This window comes from Podarcis filfolensis (assembly GCF_964270895.1).
Source record: "Podarcis filfolensis genome assembly, chromosome: 10".
Taxonomy (NCBI): domain Eukaryota; kingdom Metazoa; phylum Chordata; class Lepidosauria; order Squamata; family Lacertidae; genus Podarcis; species Podarcis filfolensis.
Window position 1 is genome coordinate 75195120 of NC_139612.1, and position 22387 is coordinate 75217506.

The 22387-nt window shown below is 43.8% G+C and overlaps 2 protein-coding genes across 3 annotated transcripts in view; both read right to left on the reverse strand.

The window, feature by feature from the left end:
- Nucleotides 1-366: 366 nt before the first annotated feature.
- The window catches only part of LOC310743014 (uncharacterized protein), a 53082-nt gene continuing 31061 nt past the window's right edge, over nucleotides 367-22387 (reverse strand). The window contains exons 1-4 of one of the 2 annotated variants that reach the window (XM_083573049.1): nucleotides 6375-6484; nucleotides 5196-5368; nucleotides 3306-3450; nucleotides 367-2408 (exon numbers count right to left, since the gene is read on the reverse strand). In XM_083573049.1, coding sequence (XP_083429175.1) covers nucleotides 1134-2258 — 1125 coding nt within the window. In that variant the 5' untranslated portion in view covers nucleotides 2259-2408; nucleotides 3306-3450; nucleotides 5196-5368; nucleotides 6375-6484 and the 3' untranslated portion in view covers nucleotides 367-1133. Of the gene's footprint in view, nucleotides 2409-3305; nucleotides 3451-5195; nucleotides 5369-6374; nucleotides 6485-22387 lie in introns of those variants that run through there. The other variant, XM_083573050.1, reaches the window with a different exon arrangement.
- LOC310742958 (uncharacterized protein) overlaps nucleotides 10614-22387 on the reverse strand; it is an 88521-nt gene continuing 76747 nt past the window's right edge. Inside the window, exon 2 of the mRNA XM_083572915.1 lies at nucleotides 10614-13157. Coding sequence (XP_083429041.1) covers nucleotides 11303-12976 — 1674 coding nt within the window. The 5' untranslated portion in view covers nucleotides 12977-13157 and the 3' untranslated portion in view covers nucleotides 10614-11302. The remainder of the gene's footprint in view (nucleotides 13158-22387) is intronic.

The window sequence follows — 22387 nt, forward strand, 5'->3', positions numbered from 1 at the left end:
AAAAGAGTGTGAACTGTTTCTCCAGTCGATTTTTGTCTCTCCATGCATCCCTTAGGTTTAAGCTGTCCACCATTTGAAAAAATGTATGTGGTGGTCTCCCTTTTCTAGATATTCTGCCCCTTTCTGTCCTGTCCATTTCTAATGAAGGGACTCCATTGAGGTCCCTCACCTTAAGGGGGGAATCCATTCTCAGGCCGATCATCTTTCCTCAGAAGAGGAGCTGGAGGGGGGAAAGACATCCCCTTCTTTTCCAGTGGTCTCAGAAGGAGGGAGAGACACAGTCACGGAGCAGATTAGAGGGGAATTACCCAGCTACGAGAAAATGACAAGAGAAACAGACTCAGCTGGCCCTGAATCAGGAAGACAGATTTCCTCTGAGTTCATTGCCGTGAAGAAGAGTGAACTCTGAGAGGAACACGTCCCTCACTCCATACATATAAATGGGTTCTCCCCTTTGAAGGTCCCTTCATGTTTCTTAAACATTACATTATAGCTAAAGCACTTTCTGCAATCCTTCCATTTAAAGTTATTGATAGTATGTAGGGTGTCAACTGGTAAAGTTCTTCCTGGCCACGAGTCTGTTGATGTAGGACTTCCACAAGGACTGAGCCTCAATATACTTTCCTGACGTTTATGTGGTTTGTCTTTTGTGTGAGTTTGTTGATGTATATCAAGGGTTCCACTCCGACTGAAGCTCCTTCCACATGCCATACATTTAAATGGTTTCTTCCCTGTGTGTCTGCTGATGTTTTCTAAGATTTCCACTTTGACTGAAGCTTTTTCCGCACTTCATGCATTTAAACGGTTTCTCCCCTGTGTGAGTCCGCTGGTGTAATTTAAGGTCTCCATTCTGACTGAAGCTCTTTCTGCACTCAATGCATTTAAATGGTTTCCCCCCTGTGTGAGTCCGTTGATGTCTTCTAAGCATTGCATTGAAACTGAAGCACTTCCCACACTCCACACATTTATATGGTTTCTCCCCTGTGTGAGTCCGTTGATGTATATTGAGGTGTCCACTCTGACTGAAGCTCTTTCCACACTCCATACATTTATATGGTTTCTCTCCTGTGTGTGTCCATTGATGTGTTTTAAGGTCTCCATTCTGACTGAAGCTCTTTCTGCACTCAATACATTTAAATGGTTTCCCCCCTGCCTGTGTGAGTCAATTGATGTCTTCTATGGCCTGAATCGTAACTGAAGCTCTTTCCGCATTCCAAGCATTTAAATGGTTTCTCCCCTGTGTGAGTCCGTTGATGTATTCTAAGGTATCCATTTCGACTGAAGCTCTTTCCACACTCAATGCATTTAAATGGTTTTCCCCCTGTGTGAGTCTGTTGATGTATTCTAAGGGCTCCATTTTCACTAAAGCTCTTTCCGCACTCCATGCATCCATATGGTTTCTCCTCTGTGTGTGTCTGTTGATGTGATCTAAGTCCTGCATCGTAACTGAAGCTTCTTCCACATTCCATACATTTATATGGTTTCTCCCCTGTGTGAATCCGTTGATGTTTTTTAAGGTCTCCATTCTGACTGAAGCTCTTTCCGCACTCAATACATTTAAATGGTTTCTCCCCTGTGTGAGTCCGTTGATGTCTTCTAAGGGCTCCATTTTCACTAAAGCTCTTTCCGCACTCCATGCATTGAAATGGTTTCTCCCCTGTGTGAGTCCGTTGATGCATATTGCGGTGCCCACTCTGACTGAAGCTCTTGCCACACTCCATACATTTATATGGTTTTTCACCAGTGTGAGTTCGCTGGTGTAATTTAAGTTCTCCATTCCGACTGAAGCTCTTCCCACACTCCCTGCATTCATATGGTTTCTCCCCTGTGTGAGTCTGATGATGTTTATTGAGGTGCCCACTCTTACTGAAGCTCTTTCCACACTCCATACATTTATATGGTTTTTCACCCGTGTGAGTCCGTTGATGTGAACTTAAGTGTCCACTCTTACTAAAGCTCTTTCCGCACTCCCTGCATTTAAAAGGTTTTTCACCCGTGTGAGTCCGTAGATGTGCACTTAAGTGTCCACTCTGACGGAAGCTTTTCCCGCACTCCATGCATTTAAATGGTTTTTCCCCTGTGTGAGTCCGCTGGTGTATATTGAGGAGTCCTCTTAGACTAAAGTTCTTCCCACACTCCCTGCATTGGAATCCTTTCTTGTCCATGTGAGTCCGCTGATGCGTTCTAAGTTTTCTACTATCAGTGAAACTTTTCCCACTCTCCATACCTTTAAATGTTTTCTCCCCTCTTGGAGTCATTGATGTGAGCTATGTGTGCTCATTCAATGAAGCATATCCCACATTTCACACATTTTAATTTCTATTCCTAATGAAATGAAAGGTGCCCCATCCCCTGGAATTCTGAATGTCTTCTCCATCACCTTCCTCAGAGTGGGAGGAAAGGAAATCCTGTTTGGGTTACAAGAAAGAGAACAAAGGGAAAGAGAACACATCAAGCGCCATTAGCTTCAACATCTCCTACATTCCCCCGCCTCCTACCCATGTTCCCAATTTTTTGGAAATGAAAAAGCAATGTCATCAAATGATAGTAATGCATCACCACCTTTCATAATCCTCAATCATCGTTAATAAAGCAGCATGATCTTGGAATACAGCCTTTTCAAATCAATTGTTTCCTCACAGGAAAGGCAGCTGCTCTCTGTCCAAGAAACAGTCCTCTCTTTCTCCGCTCCATCGTTCCTTTGGACATTCCCCATCCTCTGCATCATAATCCTCCATCCACCTCTAGATGTTTATGAATCACCTGCACAGTCCCATTGGCCAGAGGAGGTCCATGTGGACTATTATGTGAGACCCTGGTCTACATCTTTTCCAGGGACTGTGGTCTGGGTCAGTCAGAGAATTAGTGACAAGACTTGGTGCTTGGGGTCAGCTGAATGGGTGCTCAGGGAAGCTCCTGTTCTTGGAGATGGACCTCCCTCTACATGCCTTGCATTGCATTGAGAGAGCAGGAGAAGCAGAAGGAAAGAAGATGGCAAATGGGAATCCCAATGGTTCTTTATAATGATGATGTGCTGCCTGATCTCAAGCCCCTCTTCTGACACAAGACTACCCTAATCTGGCACTGACAAAGCTGGATATTCAAGGCAAAGGGATAACTGTACTTATCCCTTCATCCTTGAATATGTAGTGTTGATTCATTGATGGCCTGATGTGATATTTCCAGAGACGTGAATTTATTCCTTATCTGTCTCAAATATCTGGGTACCTTTGGTGGGGGTCATGTCATGCACCTTATGGGGTAATTTATCCATCATTGGTCCCCACCCTGCACTCAGCTCTCACCTGTGGCTTCCAGAAGATGTCAGCATGCAACAGGGGCCACAATCCCAGGAATCGCTTCAACTGACCGGCAAAACCAGGCGAGGATAGTTGATGGGTCTCAAATCCTTGGTGGGTTGGGGATTTCTGCTGCAGGTGAAGGCAGACCCTGGTGGATGGAGAGGAGGAGAACAGTGAATCCCACAGTCCAGATTCTGCCCATGCTGCAGAGAAAAGTGAAGGGCCGATGGGATCGTCAACCGGGGAAGGAATCCCATCGAGAAGGAAAACTCTGCTCCTAAACTTTCACTGCCTCTTGAGCTATGTTCAGGGGAAGAAAAGGCTATGGAGGAAAACCTACACAAATCCAGAGTGGAGTCTCTAAGATGGTTGGATGGTGTCCTGCACACCTTCTTCATTCAACTCCTGCAGCCAAGCTGGTGCCAAACATACTGCTCTGCTTTCCTTGGGACCATATCAGCCAGGCTGAGAAGGGGGTCTTGTTGTATAGACAGCCCAGGACCCCCAAACACACTGCCTATGCTTGCAGTGCTGCTAACACAGTGGTTTCAAGCGCAGAAACGAGCTCAAACCTGTTTATCAAAGTCTCTCCGATGTGGAACAAGGAAAACAGAAGTGCTGTTTACATCATACACCCCTGTAAAAGTATTTGAAAAGACAAAGTATCCGGTGGCCCCTTGAAAGCTAAAGAAAGTATTGTGGCAGAAGCTTTTGGGGGTGCAGGACCAGGAAAGCTCCTGCCACCCTGATCCTTCCAATGGGGACTCAGGCCTCATCATGGACTTGAACTGCCCTGGCTGATTATCTCCAATGGGATAGATATTGAGAGGAAAGCTGTTTCCTGGTTCTGCTGGATCTCTTAGCGGCTTTGGAGACCTTTGGCCATGGTGTCCTTCTGGACCCTCTAGGGGAGCTGGGGGCCCTGTTATGCAGTGGTTCCCCTCCTTCCTCCTGGGCCATGTCCAGAGAGTGGTGTTCAGACCCCTGGATGCTTACTTGTGGGGTGCCCCAGGGCTCCATCCTCTCCCCCATGCTTTTTACTCTCTATATGCAGCCACTGGGAGAGATCATCAGGGGGGTTGGGTTGGGTGTTCACCAGTATGTAGATGATGCCCAGCTCTTCTTCTCTTTCAAATTGGAACTAGTGAAGATGGTGAATGCCATGTGTGGCTGTCTGTAGGTGGTTGGAGGATGGATGGCGGCCAACACATTGAGGCTGAATCCTGACAAGACAGAAATACTGTCCCTGGGGGAGGATGGGGGCATTCCTGGTCCTGATGGGATAACTGTGCCCCCGAAGAACCAGGTGTGCAGCCTGGGGGTCATTTTGGACTCCCAGCTGTGCATGGAGGCGCAGATCAATTCTGCTAAAGGGGAAATTACCAAGGAAACTTATTTTAGAGGCTTTAGCGAGCCTGAGCAAATGCATCCGCTGTAAGTTTAAAAAGGGGAATGTTACTCTGCTAAATTGTACAACTTGTTAGCACAAGTTGGAAAGGATATAATCAAACAATATATCCTCTCCTGCATCCCTGAACATTCCCACTGTGTCATGGTTGCATTTTTCAGGCATAGAAAAGTACAGATATAATGTATAGCGATAATTCCTAACCTATTTGTTCAAGAAGGTTCTGGTAGTTTTACTCTGTATGATTCAAAGCTGGTGTTTTCTTTAGATCCTGGGGAGGCAAACTAAGGCCTGGGGGTATAAATGCGATGATGATGATGATGGTCTTGTGGGGTTTTTAAAAGTTATTTTGGAGCTCGTACTGCTATATCAGCTCATAAAATGTTATGGGTGGAGAAAAACACAGGGTTGCCATAAACTATAATCCCACCCAGGAACACTCATTCATATACATTCGGTAAATTTGGGGAGGTCACACACCTCACCTGTGCTAATACTGGCAGTCTTTGGCCTGCACAGGCACACCCGGTGTGTAGAGCCTCCAGCCACAGGCACTGTCTATCATGAAAATGGGTCCTTTGACTGGGAAGATTCATGTAGTCGCTGTCATCGGATGCTGAAGGATTGTATCTCAGCTTGTCAGTCACTCTGACATTGCCTAGAAAGAATAAGAGGAACAGAAATGTTTTGAGGTGCAACTTCTATTTCATGGACTCTGCACCCATTTCTGATGACAGGTGTACATTATCCTCATCCTCAGTGAACCAGGCAGTGGAAAAGACAATAAAGATGGAAGCCTGAGAGAGAGGAAAAGGTTTCTGGCTGCTTCCTGGGTGGGATTGTGGAAACAAAGAGCCACTTCCGAGAAGGCCTCTCCCCTCCCCTCTTCCTCTCGGGATTTCCTCTCCAGGGGACCAGTGGTTGGACTGGGCAGAATCATTGTCTGGACAGGGCAGGGGCTTATGGGGGCTTATGGGGTGGGAAGAGGATGGAGACTGCAGGAAGGAAGGGGTGGGGGGACTGGACCCCCCACTTTCCAGGGATCCCTCTCTGGTCGCCTTGGGGGGGCATTCCTGGCAGGAGGGAGAAGTCAAGGCGGCACCTCTGGAGATTCATCGTGGGCGTCATGATGGAGACGCCCTACCCAGACTGTCCTTCCTATCTCTCTCCCTCCCCCCCCCCGCCAATGCTGCCCTTCCCTGTCCCAGGGATGCTCCCTCCCTCCCCCCACTTCCTTGACCCCCTCCCTCTCTCCTGAGTCTCCCCTGCATCCAGAGGCTCCCTTGGCTCTGCTCACCCCACACCCTGCGCCCCCATCTCTCCAGCTGGAGGCGCCCCCCCAAGACAAGCAGGGGAGGGACGGGGGGGTCTCTATCCCTCGTGTCGATTAACCCTTTCGTGGCCCACCTCTCTCTGCACGGAGCCCCCAGCGCTCCGGGGATGCCTGCGCGGGGGACACGGGGCGATGGGGTCCTCATGGGGACTCCCTGGGTGGGGGTCCCATGCCCGCCCCTGTCAAGGCACCTAAGGGGCCGAGAAAAACCCCCTTCGCAGCACGCGTGCAGGGATCCAGGCCCTGCCGACGGGGCCCACGAAACGCGCTCTGGGGAGCTGGCGGGGTCTCTGGGTCCTTTTCTCCCCCTCCCCCCCCGCGACCCCTTTACCTCTTTGTCCTCGCTCCGATTCTCATTTCTTTCCTGCAACATCCACGTTGGGCGGGGATCCTCCTCTTCCCATCCTCCTCCCCTTTCCGAAAGCGCCCCCCCCCCTAGATCTACGGGATAGAGCAGCAATCCGGAGTGGACGCTTCACTTGCGGGAGAAGAAGGGAGGCTGGGAGGGGGGCTCCCCCCTCATTTCCGGAGCGAAGCCGGATTGGAGGAGGAGGAGGAGGAGGAGGAGCAATGTATTGGGGGCGGGATCTGGGCTTGTGTGGGCGGGATGAGAGAAGGATGTGCCGGGAGGGGAGGGAAAGTGTTGAGCGGGTGGGGGGGGGGGAAAGGAGGAGAGGAAATCCCCCCCCGCACGGTCTTCCTTCTGGGATCAGAAGAGGGGGGAGGGGCTGATCCCGACAATCCAACAGCGAAGTCACAAAATGAGTTCTGCATGGAAATCAGATCAGACTCCGAGTTCGTGTTTGGGCAACGTTACAAGTCTGTCCGTCGGGATGCCTGGCGATTCCTGCTCCCTGCCTTTTCCCGGCCAGCCTGAGAGATCACTGGAAAGGGCGCATTTCTTGACTCCAGAATCCATCACCGCAGACCCGTTTCATTCAGGCCTAGAGATCTGCTCTTTGGCCCAGTCTGCTTGGATCATCAATGGATCATATGGATCATCCATGATGTCATACCCATCTCACGGAGGCGGGGGGGGCTCAGGAAGAATCTCCTGCCACGTGACTGGGGTCAGACAGGGCTGCTGTTTTGCTCTCCTTACTATTTCAGCTCAGGTTTTCCTGGCAGAAGTTACATTTCATCACGAAATGGGTGGATTCATTGAGGAAACGGGGCTACGTTGAAAAGAGGCAAATGTGTCTACTTTGTAACCACCCAGTGAGTTGTGTTGCAAAGGCCATTTGAAGAAAGGCTCCTATTGTATCACCTGCGGCTACATGCCGGAGTTTTGGTGGTTTGTGGAAATGTGTCTCTGTAAATGCGCTTATCCCCGTGCATTTATAATGGCATGACATTAAATCCCATGAGATCCACAAGCACCAGAACCATAAGCCCACCTAGGAGTCCAAAAGCACAGAACGAAGCAGCCCTATCAAAAGCTGGGTGTCGAACAACAACAACAACAACAACTTTTTTTGTACCCCACCCATCAAACTGGATTGCTCCAGCCACTCTGGGCAGCTTCCCAAAGAATAGAAGAAAAGATAACCCAACATGAAATATTAAAAGCTTCCCGATACGGAGCTGCTTTCAGGCGTTTATGGAGGTTCGTCTCCTTGACATCTGGTGGGAGAGCGTTCCACAGGGCAGTCATGACAACCGAGAAGGCCCTCTGTAACCTCACTTCTCGCAATGAGGGACCTGCCAGAATGAAGCAGGACCACCTGGAGGAATTTTACCCTTATGCTTTCCATATAATTAGTTAGCCATATATAACCATACATCCTTATACGTAATGCTTTTTATATAAACCATGTTTGAATCATGAAGGCTTCTGCAAAGCTTAGGGCAAAATGCTTAGATTTGAAAAATCCAAAATGAACTCTGCCCCAGTTCTCTCCCCTTGTTCTTTTCAATGTCTCGCTAACATAAGGGGGGAAGCAATAAATCTGCTGTGCTGGCATTTTCCTCCTGTCCAGACAGGGTCCTGAGCAGCTAAAAACAGGAAGATGCTAACCGCAAAATGTCCCTGTTTGGCAGATGTTGCGTAGGAGAGCGTAAGGGCCGAATACAGTTCCTGTCTCCTTTTTATTAGGGGAAAGGTCGGACTAATGTTCAGACTGAAGAAAACAGAAGTTGGGAGGGAACTCTTTACATGATCAGGGGGCAAGGCTTGAATTCGCTCATTGGTTTTATTTTTGCTGCCGTGTGCGATTGTATTTGATTATGTCATGATCTATGATGTATGTACTCAGGTATAAAGCCTCAGGGCGCTAGAGCTAAGACGCCCAGTCCCTGGAAACAATTTAACTGGGTCAATTATTGCTTAGCAATAAATATCACTTTCTTTTTCTCTACTGCTGCATCTGTCAATTCTTGGACACAATTTGAGTGGGTCACAGGTACCTTAAAATCCTTGCTACAAGAAGGCCATCGGAGCTGGACCTCAGTGTCCGCGCTGAGCGATGGACGTGGAGACGCTCCTTCCCTTCTTCTGGGCTGAGACCATTTAGAGCTTTCAAGGTCAGCGCCAGCACTTTGAATGGTGCTCGCTCGGAAACGGACCGGGAGCCAGTGAAGATTTCTTAGGACCCGTCTTCAGGGGCCAGCTGTTAGGGGGCCGTTCAGCTGCTGTCCAAAACTGAAGGTATCCCTTGCCGGAAGTAATCCATAAACCTCTCCTGCTCCGCCTTCTCGGGATGCTATTGGTGCGCGATGCTCCGGCTCTCGAGAGAGGGAGAGGCGTGAGTTGGGTGCGCTCGGCTTGCCAAGGGTTAAACAGAAACGAGCTAGATTCCTAGAGAGGAAAGTAAAAGGGGGGGCAGGGTCCTCCAGAGCGAAAGCCTAACCCCTCCCTTTCCTGCAAGAAGTCGGGCGTGTGGGGGTCCCGTTGGTTCGGCTCTGCAGAGGCTGCCTGGGGGCGCCTGCTGGGATCCGGTGAGTCTCCTCTCTCCCAGGATAGGGCCCATGGGGAGAGCGGGGGTCCCAGCGCTGCATGGCAAGAGGGGGGCAAGTCAGGGCGCGGAGGGTCGCAGGAGGGCGGCAGCTCTGCTCTTGCTTTGCATGGATGCACTGCTGACCCCTTGGGTCCAGGAGTGGGGAAATGCATGCAAATAAACCCCATTCGGATGTATGGATCTGTCCCCTTTTATAACAGAGGTTGTAGGCGGATGGAAACATTCAGACATGAAATTTACCCTGGTCCCTAAAAACTCACCTGTGCAAGGAAGGAAGGAAGGAAGGAAGGAAGGAAGGAAGGAAGGGGGGCAGAGAAGAGAAAGCGCTTCCTCTTGCAGGGCAGAGTAAAACCTGTGGAACTGCCTCCCACAAGAGCCAGGGAGGCCACCAATCAAGGTGGCCTTAAAAGAGGAGGAGACCAATCCGTGGAGGAGGAGGAGAGGGCGATGGGGGGGGTTCCTCTGCTCTATGGGGCAGCCCTATGGCCTGATCCTGCAGTGCTCATTTTCTCCTCCAGTGCTTAGTGTGTGTCCAGATGCAAGCGTGGCCTCTGAGATTGCTTGGGGTTGAGCTAGATGATCCTTGGGGTGTCATCCACTTCTATAGTTCTATGAAAGCACCACTGGAGGTCTCACAAGCCAAGGCATTGAGAGCAGGAGAGGTCCTGCTGGAAAGGAAACAACCAGTGCAACTGTTTTAAAACAGGAATCCAATGTGTTTGTTGTGGGGGGACTCAGTGGGGAGGGGTAGACCCATGGATGCCACCTTGATCTCCTTGGACAAGGAGGTGGGAGAGAAATGCCTTTCATAAAGAGAGGCAGCCCAGCCAGTCATCTGGCTGCCTCATTTTGGGCCAGTTCCCGAGTCGCCTTCGAGGGCAGTTCCACACTGGGAGCGTTGCAACCATCCCATCTGGTGCAGAGCAGGGAGGACCAGGGCCATGTCCTCTCTGTCCCAAAAGGTCTGTGGGGTGGGGAAGTAGCCTGAGCTGGACATGGGCCTCAATGGATGATGGACCCAGGAGTGCCCTCAGGTATTCATGACTGGGGAGGGGGCATGTTAAGCAATATAACTTCTTCTTCTTCATCATCATCATCATCATCATCATCATCATCATTACTGTTAGTTCCCTGTCTGTAATCCAAATCTCCTAGAGCAGATTACAAAATTTAAAAAAACCAATAAAACAGTTGAAAACACATTACAGTGGTACCTCAGGTTAAGAACTTAATCCCTTCTGGAAGTCTGTTCTTGACCTGAAACTGTTCTTAACCTAGACACCACTTTAGCTAATGGGGCCTCCTGCTGCCACCGTGCGATTTCTGTTCTCATCCTGAAGCAAAGTTCTTAACCCAAAGTACTATTTCTGGGTTAGTAGAGTCTGTAACCTGAAGTGTCTGTAACCTGAAGCGTCTGTAACCTGAAGCGTCTGTAACCCAAGGTACCACTGTACTCTCATAGAAAGGCGACTCCTACTTTATTTGCTTTTGAGTGCACACAGACGCACCCGTCTTGCATGCTTGAGTAAAGCAACTCCAGGGCAGGAGGAGAGTAGGGGCCACGTGTAGAGCAAGTCCCACACTCAGGTCAAAAACACACAGAGAAGCAGCAGGACTTCTTCAGTAATAGTTTACTGAGCTTTCAAAGCATACAGTTCTCACTGGGTCCCCAGTGAGGCACAAAACTTAGCGCCTGAGAGCAAATCCAGTTTCAGCAGTAAAATCATACAGCACACAGGATACCTAAGTCAGGCACACACACCGGCAGAAGGGAGCAAGGGAGGAAAGAGGCTGGAACGACACAGGGCAATGGATGTGTGTGTGTCGCTTCCTGTCGTCTGGGAGGGAAGTCAGCAACTCGGCATCTGCAGGGGCTTCACGAAGAAAAGCTTCCAGGCAAATGGGCATCACAGAAACACACACTGTGATTCTTGGTATGTTGCCGTATCAATTGTTTTTGAAAGGTTATCATGACGTGGTCTAGAAACCAGTTTGGAACAATATATCGCCTGGCCCTAATCCTCACTGACCACCAGAAATCCAGATAAACACTCCTTTATAAATAAAGCACTTTTTGCAATCGTTTCATTTAAACTGCTTCTTCTCTTTGAGGTTGTTGATGGTTTGAAGGGTTTCAACTCCTAAAGTTCTTCCTGTCCGTAAGTCTGTTGATGTAGAATTTCCACTAGGACTGAACCTCTATCTACTTTCCTCATATTTATAAGGTTTGTCTTTTGTGTGAGTTTGTTGACATAAATCAAGGGTTCCTCTCTGACTGAAGCTGCTTCCACAGTCCATACATTTAAATGGTTTCTGCCCTGTGTGTCTGCTGATGTTTTCTAAGATTTCCATTCTGACTGAAGCTCTTTCCGCACTCCATGCATTTATATGGTTTCTCCCCTGTGTGAGTCCGTTGATGTCTTCTAAGTGTTCCATTATCATTAAAGCTCTTTCCGCACTCCAAACATTTAAATGGTTTCTCCCCTGTGTGAATCGGTTGATGTATATTGAGCTGTCCACTCTGACTGAAGCTCCTTCCACACTCCATACATTTAAATGGTTTCTCCCCTGTGTGAGTCCGTTGATGGCTTTGAAGGGCTGCATTGAAACTGAAGCTCTTTCCACACTCCATACATTTAAATGGTTTCTCTCCTGTGTGAGTCTGTTGATGTCTTCTAAGTTTTCCATTATCACTAAAGCTCTTTCCGCACTCCATACATTTAAATGGTTTCTCCCCTGTGTGAGTCCGTTGATGTGTTCTAAAGTTTCCATTGAAACTGAAGCTCTTTCCACACTCCAAACATTTATATGGTTTCTCCCCTGTGTGAATCTGTAGATGTGTTTTAAGGCTTCCATTCTGACTGAAGCTCTTTCCGCACTCCAGGCATTTAAATGGTTTCTCCCCTGTGTGAGTCCGTTGATGTGTTCTAAGTGTTCCATTTTCACTAAATCTCTTTCCGCACTCCAAACATTTAAATGGTTTCTCTCCTGTGTGAGTCCGTTGATGTCTTCTAAGTGTTGCCTTATCACTAAAGCTCTTTCTGCACTCCAGGCATTTAAATGGTTTCTCCCCCGTGTGAGTCTGTTGATGTCTTCTAAGTTTTCCATTGAAACTGAAGCTCTTTCCACACTCCAAACATTTATATGGTTTCTCCCCTGTGTGAATCTGTAGATGTGTTTTAAGGTTTCCATTCTGACTGAAGCACTTTCCGCACTCAATGCATTTAAATGGTTTTCCCCCTGTGTCAGCCAGTTGATGTCTTCTAAGGGTTGCATTGAAACTGAAGCTCTTTCCACATTCCATGCATTTAAATGGTTTCTCCCCTGTGTGAGTTTGTTGATGTCTTCTAAGGGTTGCATTGAAACTGAAGCTCTTTCCACATTCCATGCATTTAAATGGTTTCTCCCCTGTGTGAGTCCGTTGATGTCTTCTAAGGCTTCCACTTTCACTAAAGCTCATTTCACACTCCATACACTGAAATGGTTTCTCCCCTATGTGAGTCCGTTGATGTCTTCTAAGGCTTCCACTATCACTAAAACTCTTTTGACACTCGATACATTTATATGGTTTCTCCCCTGTGTGAATCCTCTGGTGCATTTTAACATATCTATTCTGACTGAAGCTCTTTCCACACTCCATACATTTAAATGGTTTCTCCCCTGTGTGAGTTTGTTGATGTGATCTAAGGGTTGCCTTGGAATTGAAACTCTTTCCACGCTCGATACATTTAAATGTTTTCTCCCCTGTGTGAGTTTGTTGATGTCTTCTAAGTGTTCCATTCTCACTAAAACTCTTTCCGCACTCCAGGCATTTAAATGGGTTCTCCCCTGTGTGAGTCCGTTGATGTAAAGTTAAGTTTCCCCTATGACTGAAGTTCTTCCCACACTCCCTGAATTTAAATAATTTCTGCCCTGTGTGAGTCTGTTGATGTATTCCAAGTTCATCACTTCGACTGAAGCTCTTTCCACACTCCATACCTTTAAATGGTTTCTCCCCTGTTTGAGTTTATTGATGTGAGATATGTGTGCTCATTCAGTGAAGCATATTCCACATTTCACACTTTTTAATGGCTATTCCTAATGAAACGAAAGGTTCCCCATCTCCCAGAATTCTGACTGTCTTCTGTATCACCTTCAGAATGGGCGGAAAGGCAATCCTATTTTGGTTTCAAGGAAGAGAAGAAAGGGAAAGAGAACACATCAAATGCCATTAGCAGCTTTTCTTATTTCAACATTTCCTATATTCCCCCACCTCCTACCCATGTTCCCAGTTTTTAGGAAATGAAGATGCAATGATGTCAAATGATAGTAATGCATCACCACCTTTCATAATCCTCACTCATTTTTAATAGCGCAGCATGATCTTGGAATACAGCCTTTTCAAATTAATTGTTTCCTCACAGGAAAGGCAGCTGCTCTCTGTCCATGAAGAGGTCCCCCTTTTTTCTGGTTCATCGTTCCTTTGGACATTCCCCATCCTCGGCATCATAATCCTCCATCCACCTCTATCTCTCTCTCTCTTTTTTAATCAGTTTTTACTGATTTTCATTATTACACATACAAATAGAATACATACACTCATTATACATTTATTCATCCACCTAAGCCTTAAGCTCTGCCGAGCTTCGGACTTCCCTTCATCTCTTCGGTAAGTATCATATAGTTATAACATCGCGTATTCTATTTAATACTATTTTGTCTTATGCCGTTAGAGTTACTCCAACCCTGCCAGTGTCTTTAAAGTTTTACCATTTTCTCTTACATATACCAAATATTTACTCCAATTTTCAACAAACTTCTTTTCATCTTGGTCCCGTATTTTCCCCGACAATCTAGCCAATTCTGCGTAATTCATCATTTTGGTCTGCCATTCCATGATTGTAGGTAGAGTATCAGTTTTCCAGTTCTGGGCCAACATAGTTCTAGTTGCTGTCATGGCGTACAAGAAAAGATTTTTATCCTTCTTTTTAATTTCCTTCCCTTTCAATCCCAATAAAATCTTCAGGTTTTTTTAGAAAATATTTTTTGTACTTATTTATTTATTTATTATAAATATTTTTTATTGATTTTCCAACATACATTTATAATATCCAATCAAAATTTATCACATATTTTCTCTTTTGGACTTCCTTCAGCCTCTCTAACAATCATCCATTATTCAATTTTTTAATTACACATTTCCTAATTTTTATATTGCAATTTATATACCTTCACCCTCTTATTTTTCTTCTACACAATATTCCTCAAACATTCACAGAGCTTCTTGAAATCCCACTAGCGTTGTTTGCTCATCACATATACATTTCAAATAATATGAAAATTTTCCCCAATCTTCAATAAACTTTTGGTCTCGTAGATATCTGATCTTCCCCGTTAGTTTATCTAGTTCTGCATAGTCCATCAGTTTCATTCTCCATTCTTCTAACGTCGGTAGTTGTTCCTGTTTCCATTTTTGGGCCAGCCAGTAGTATTCTTGCTGCAGTTACTGCATATTGGAAAAGTTTACAGTCCTTTCTATTTATCTCATTTCCTACTATTCCTAAAAGAAAAGCCTCTGGTTTCTTAACAAATGTATATTTCAACATCTTTTTCAACTCATTATATATCAATTCCCAGAAACCCTTCACCTTCTTGCAATCCCACCACATATGGTAAAATGTTCCCTCTTTTTCTTTACATTTCCAACACTTATTACATGTTTTATACATTTTTGCCAATTTTACGGGTGTAATATACCATCTATAAACCATTTTCATCACATTTTCCTTTAACGCAGTGCATGCCGTAAATTTTATATTTTCATTCCATAATTTTATCCAGTCATTGAACTGTATATTATGACCCAAATCTCTGGCCCAGTGTATCATAACCGATTTAACTTCCTCGTCTTTTGTATACCATTCCAGCAACATTTTATACATTTTAGATAAATTTTTGTACTCATTATTTATTATTTCCATTTGAAATTTTGATTCTTTTTCATCAAAACCTCTTTCTTTAAAATCCTTTTTAAACATTTCATTAACCTGATAATAATGCAACCAATCATATACATGCTCCTTCACATCTTCATAAGGTTTCATTTTCCATTTTCCTCCTTCTTTTACTATCAATTCTTTATATGTAATCCAGTTCCACCTTAAATTGACTTTCTTAAGACTCATAACTTCTAACGGAGATAGCCAGTGGGGAATTCTTGGTTCTAATAAACTTTTATACCTCTCCCATATTTCTATGAGAGATCTTCTAAAGATGTGGTTTTCGAAACCTTTATGGATTTTTTTCTTCTTATACCATAAATATGGGTGCCAGCCAAATCTGTTATCAAAACCTTCTAAATCTAACAAATCAGTCTTTTTTAACTTTATCCATTCCTTCAACCAACAGAGACATGAAGTTTCATAATATAATTTCAAGTCTGGCAGGGCGAAGCCTCCTCTTTCTTTCGCATCCGTTAATAACTTAAACTGAATTCTTGGCTTCTTACCCTGCCAGATATATCTTGAAATTGCTCTTTGCCATTCTTTAAAGATCACTGTCCCCTTGATTATTGGAATTGTCTGAAACAAAAACAACATCTTTGGCAGCACGCTCATCTTAATCGTTGAAATTCTCCCCCAAAAAGATAACTTCATTCGACCCCACACCTCTAGATCTTTCTTTATTCCCTTCCACACTGGCTCATAGTTATTCTGAAACAAATCAAGATTCTTAAGGGTTAACCAGATTCCCAAATATTTAACTTTTTTCACCACTTCTATCCCTATTTGTTGTTGCATTGTTTCTATCATACCTTGTTCCATATTTTTTGTAAGTATTTTGGTTTTTTTCTTATTTAATATAAACCCTGCCACTTGACCAAATTGTTCAACTTCTTCCAAAACTACTTTTGCACTTTCCAGCGGTTCTTCCACTGTTATTACCAGATCATCAGCAAAGGCTTTTACTTTATACTCATTCCGGCCTGCTGACACACCTTTTATTGCTTCATTTCTCCTTATTGAATTTAAGAAAATTTCCAGAACCATTATGAATAACAATGGTGAGAGAGGGCATCCTTGTCTCGTACCTTTTGATATTTTTAATTCTTCTGTAGTCATGTTGTTTACAATAAGCTTCGTTCTTTGTTCAGTATATATCGCTTTTATTCCATTAAAGAATTCTTTCCCCACTTCCATATATTCTAATTTTTTTAACATAAAGTCCAAAGAAATGTTATCAAAGGCCTTTTTTGCATCCACAAATATTAATGCAGCTTGTTTCTCATTCTTGGCTGTCAGATATTCTAACAAATTAATTATATTCCTTATATTATCTTTCATCTGTCTGCCAGGAAGGAAACCCGCCTGGTCTTTATGAATAATTTCTTGTAATATCTTTTTCAACCTCTTCGCTAAGATACTTGCAAAAATTTTGTAGTCTGTATTTAGCAATGAGATAGGCCTGTAATTTTTACCGTATTTTTCGCTCCATAGGGCGCACCTGACCATAGGGCGCACCTAGTTTTTAGAGGAGGAAAATACGGGAAAAAATATTCTGAATCAAATGTTGCACTAAACTATTTAAAGCAGCAAAGCAGGTGGCTCCTGTCCGCTTTGCTGCTTTAAATCGAGCCTCAGAGGAGGGTAGGAAGGGGAACCATGGCTTATCTAAGTCCAGTTAATAATGCTGAGTCTGACTTATGGCCATCGAGATTAGCCTGGCCGTCTCAGTGGAAATCTGGGGTGGACTTTCAGTGGTCAAAGTGTGGTTGTGTCTTCCTGCCCAGCATCTATTTCCTGCCGTCTTTCCCCCTGCACCCCCACACCCTGCTTCGAGGGAAGGAAGCAGAGCCATGGATCCTCTGCTCGCAACTGCAGTGGATTCCCTCCACTTTGAAGCAGGAAAGTGGAAGAGGAGCTGCTTACACGAGTGTAAGCTGCTCCCCTCCAACTTTCCTGCTTCAAAGGGAGCCCAGGAGGAGGGAATCCGCTGCAGCCGCAAGCAGTGGAGGATCCACGGTCCCTTTCCTTCCCTCCTCCGTGATTGCTTTGAAGCAGGAAAGTAGGAGAGGAGCTGCTTACACAAGTGTAAGCTGCTCCCCTCCCACTTTGCTGCTTCAAAGGGAGCCCGGGAGGAGGGAATCCGCTGCATTCACTAGCAGAGGATCCATGGTCCCCTTCCTTCCCTCCTCCGTAGTTGTTTTGAAGCAGGAAAGTGGGAGAGGAGCTGCTTACACGAGTGTAATCTGCTCCCATCCCACATTGCCGCTTCAAAGGGAGCCCGGGAGGAGGGAATCTACTGCAGCTTCCCCCACCTTCCGCAGAAGCCGCGCGCTCTTTAACGGGGCTGCGCGGCTTCTCCTGGCTTTTCTGGGAGGTGGGAGGATTCCCCCACCTCGTAGAAAAGCCCGCAGGAGCCGCGCAGCCTTTAAAGAGGGCGCCGCTCTTGGGGGCTTTTCCCTGAGGAGGGAGAAGGGACTGATGCGGCCAGTCAGTCTCTTCTCCCTCCTGGGGAAAAGCCCGCAAAAGCGCACGAAGCTTGTGTGCGGCTCTTGGGGACTTTTCCCGCCTGCCTCCCCCCTGCATTCGCTCCATAGGACGCACACACATTTTCCCTTGCTTTTTAGGAGGGAAAAAGTGCGTCCTATGGTGCGAAAAATACGGTAACTTGAGTCAAATCAGAGTCTTGTTTTGGAACTAGTGTAATAAAAGCTTCTTTCCACGTCTCCGGCATTTCTCTATCCTGAAGAATATTGTTCACGACTTCTCTCAGCGGTGTAGACAGGATGTGCCTCATTTCTTTATAATAACTTGCTGTAAATCCATCTGGTCCTGGAGCTTTCCCTTTTTTCAACTCTTTTATGGCTTCTTTAATCTCTTCCATTTCTATAGGGGCGTTCAGCCTTTCTTTCTTTTCTGTCGGGATCTTCTGCACCTTTTTTTCTTTTAAGAATCTTTCTATTTTTCTCATGTTATTTTTCTCTTTACTATTATAAAAATGTCTGTAAAATTCCAAGAATCCTTTTCTGATACCTTTTGGATTAACTATCTCTTCTCCTTCTATGATGATTTTATTTATTGTATTCTGTTCCTTTCTTTTCTTAATTTGCCATGCCAGCCATTTGCCTGATTTATTTGCAAATTCAAAGTTCCTTTTTTTATATTCCACTCCACTTCTTTATTTATTATCATAGCAAATTGTGTTTGCAGAGTTTTATATTCCGTTTTATTTTCAAATTGTCTGGTTTCTCAATTAATTTTTGTTCATTGTCCATTATTTGTCTTAAAATTTCTTTCTTGCCTTTCTCTCTGCTTTTATTTTTTATTGAATTCTGTTGGATAAAAAATCCTCTCATCACCGCCTTGCTGGCATCCCTCACAACATTCATTTTTGTACCCTTATTACAATTGTTCATAAAATACTCCACCAGCTTCTTTTGTGCCCCCTCTAAAATTTTTTGATCATCTAGAAGGTTGTCATTAATTCTCCATATGAATGATGGAGTATTTCTTCATAACCTCTAATTTCACATTTGATTGGATTATGATCTGAAATCACTCTTGGTTGAATTTCAACTTGCATGATTCTTGGAGTTAATTCATTAGATACCCATATTTGATAGATTCGCGACATTGACTGATTCGATTCTGAATAAAACGTAAACAGTTTGTCAAGTGGATGTCTCAGTCGCCAAATGTCTATTAAGTTACAATTCTTAATCATCGAGAAAAAAGTCTTGGGTAGTTTTCCCTCTTTACTCATTCCTGATGCTCTCAGTCTATCCATTTCCATTGACACTACTCCATTTATATCTCCCATTATTATAATCTTTTGGTCCATATAATCAAACAGTTTCTCTTCCAAATCTTTATAAAAATCAGTCTTGTTTCCATTTGGTGCATAGATCCCGACTGTTATTATTTTTTCACCTTGCCACTTGATCTGGATTGCAATTATTCTTCCTTCTTCATCTTTGAAAATTTGCTGAGCTTCAATTTTATTTCAATTTTATACAATACCACCCCTCTCTTTTTGTTTTTGTCTGACGATATAAATTCATTTCCTAGTCTTTTGTTGATCAAAACTCTTCTATGTCTTCTCGCCACATGTGTCTCTTGTAAACATATTATATCCAAATTTTCCTTTTTTAGGTATTGTTCAATTTTATTCCGTTTTTTCCTATCGTTCATCCCATTAATATTCCAATTCCATAATTTTAACGCCATCTTGGTATCCTAATTAATTAAATTTTATTTAAAATTTTATAATCTTTCTTCTTGTACTTCTTCTTCTTCTTCTGTGTTTCTTCCATCTTCTTCTTCCCCCTCTCCCAATCCACTTTCCCCCGTAGCTCCTGCTCCTGCTGCTGCACCTCTTATTTCTTCCTCTTCTGGTCTTAATTCCTTGTATCTTCTCAGAAACTTGCTTGCTTCCTTTGGGCTTGTGTGTTTGTGTTTCTTACTTTTATAGAAAAAAGAGATCCCCTCTGGAAATTTCCACTTGTATTCTATTTTGTTCTTCTATAAAATTTGCACCAATGGTTTATATGGATCTCTCAGTTTCAACAGTCTGATCGGTATATCTTTAAAAATAATTATATAATTCCCATCAATATTCAATCTTTTCTCTCTGTTCTTCTGCAAGATCATATTTCTCATTTCTCTGTCCTTGAATATAATTAGACAGTCTCCCGGAGATTTCCTTGTCTTAGTTGTTCTTGCCTTCATTCTAAATGCATTTTGCACTGTCATAGCTACCTCCTCTGGTTGAAGTTCTAACCATTGTGCTATTTCTGCAATCAGTCTCTCTTTAATATTTTCACCCTGCATCTCTAGTACGGCTCTCAACCTCAAATTAGTCTCCCGCTGCCTCAATTCATTCATAGCAATCGCATCCAAGACTTCTTCTTGTGTTTTATTAATCTTCGACATTTCTACCTTTATTTTCTCCTCTTCTCTCCTCACTTCCCTCATTTCCTGTTTTGTCCTCTTCATCCCCTCCTCCAATGTTTGTGTTCTCTTAGTCACATCTTTCAATTGTCCCTTTAATTCATTTACTGTTTCATCAATTTTTTTGTCCATTTTTCCAATCCTTTTGTCCATTTGTTCTAATTTGGCCTCTAATTTTTTTTCACTCTGCTTTATATCATTTTTAATTTCTCCAAACATTTTCAATATTTCTCCCTTAAAATCTGACTCTTGTTTTGAGCTTCTCCTATCTGCCGGTGTCCCCCCTTCACTTGTTTTTTTCTGCTGGTGCGACATATCTTTTAGTCTCTTCACACTCCTACCAAAGTTAATTAATGCACCAAAATTAGCACAACCAGTATATAAGGCCCAATACAATATTTAGCAAAACCCAATAACATATAAAAACTAACACCGAACTCCTCTGATCAATATATCAACCCAGGTATTTCCTACATCACAAAATAAATGGCCAGAATAAAAATAAAATATAACCCAATGGAGATACTCTTATTATCTTAAAAAATCCCAAAAGAGAGAATATAATCGTGATACTACTTTTAGCCTTTTTGTTAGGAGAATTCACTAATTCACAGTCCTCAAATTTCAATTTTTTGCCAAGGTTTTAAAACTTTTCATTAATGAAGAGACGATAGAAAGACGAAAATCTTCTTGCCACCACTTAGGCTAATTCTAATCCGTCATTTCGAAAATAAAATGCAACAGGGGAAGAAAAGGACCAAACCATAGTAAAAAATAATATATTTTCTCAGTTTTGTTATTGCCAGTTATTTTAGATTTTAATTATACCCCAATTATAATCCAATGTAGTCTTCAAACTCTCCAATCCCAGATTAGTCCAAGGAAGGAAGTAAAGAAGAAGTAGCAGAAAACCATAAAATAAGTCCCACAAAAAAAAAAGAAAGAAAAGAAAAAGGGGAAAAAAATTATACCCAGAGCAGGATTCTTCTGAGGAACGATCTCAATCAGTTACCAGCCTTATCCATTCGTTAAAACCACTCTACAAAGCTTCTGCAATGGTGTTATACTCCAACGACAAGGGAAGGAAGGGGGGAGGGGCAGTGGGGGGCAGTGTTTTTTTAGAAGTTAATTTTGACGCTCACCATCAACCCTTAAAACCTGTGGCATTGTTCAATTTCAAAAGTCAGATTATTATAATCTATTACAGAGCATAAAACTTCCCCTTTTATCCGTTAAAATATTCACTTCTCCAAAAACGTTGCTGGTATTTTTCCAGAGTATAGCAATGTAACAGTGGCGACGGAAGTCCTTACATCCAGTTGCACAGTTCTTTATTAAAAGTGAAACTAAGAATTCCTTCTAATCTTGTCTCTTTCTTTCCCCCACCAACACACCGAAGATTTGCCAAAAATAACAGTCAAACGTCCCTCTGCTTCCTCTTCTGTTTCTTTTTTATCTTATTGCTAGTTCTTAGCTATTTTCTTAGCTTAGAAGTTTTAGAGGAGAAAGCGGCAACGACCGCTAGCCATTACTCACACAGCTTGCTCCTGCTCTGCTGACAGTTCTGCGTCCATTTTCAATTGCAGATACAGCTGAACTCCACATTTAATTCTTTTTGCTCCGAAACCTTCCTTTAGCCTTGAACTTCCGAATTCTATCCCAATTAGGTCCGAATTTCTTAAGCTTGAGTGTCGGTCGCTTCCCTTGCAAGTTCAGGGCTACGCTTTTTAGAGGATAGTTAATGGCTTCCCTCTGCCTGCTTCTCTCTCCGCCATACTCTTCACCCTTACAGGGCTACCTGACGGCCAGGCGATTTGCAAATTGGCTTGCCGGAAACCAGACCCTCAATGTTCTCCACTGAGGGTATTTTGGGGGGCTACTGCGCCCTGTAGCAACCCTTTTTTCCTCAAAAAGCACGGAATCTCCCAGCCGGAAAGATTCCCACTTGCGACAGGTTCGCGCTCAACAGGAAGTCCACGTACTTAAAGATTTTTTTAAGCTCATTATATATTGATTCCCAAAAACCCTTCACTTTCCCACAAACCCACCACATATGATATAAGTCTCCTTCTGCCTCACCACACTTCCAACACTTCCTATTTTTTATTCTATACATCTTTGCCAATTTTACCGGCGTGAGGTACCACCTATATATCATTTTCCACATATTTTCCTGTAAGGCCGTACACGCCGTAAACTTCATATTGACATTCCATAATTCACGCCATGCTATATTCTATATTATATCCAAAATCCATGGCCCACTTAATCATGGCTTCTTTTACCTCCTCATCTTTAGTAAACCAGTCCAGTAATAAGTCATACATTTTGGACAAAAGTTTGTTGTTACCTTCTATAATATTGATTTGAAATTTTGATTTCTTTTCCTCAAATGCCAACTTTTTTTAATCCTTTTTTAGTATCTCATTAACTTGGTGGTGTTGTAACCACCCTGT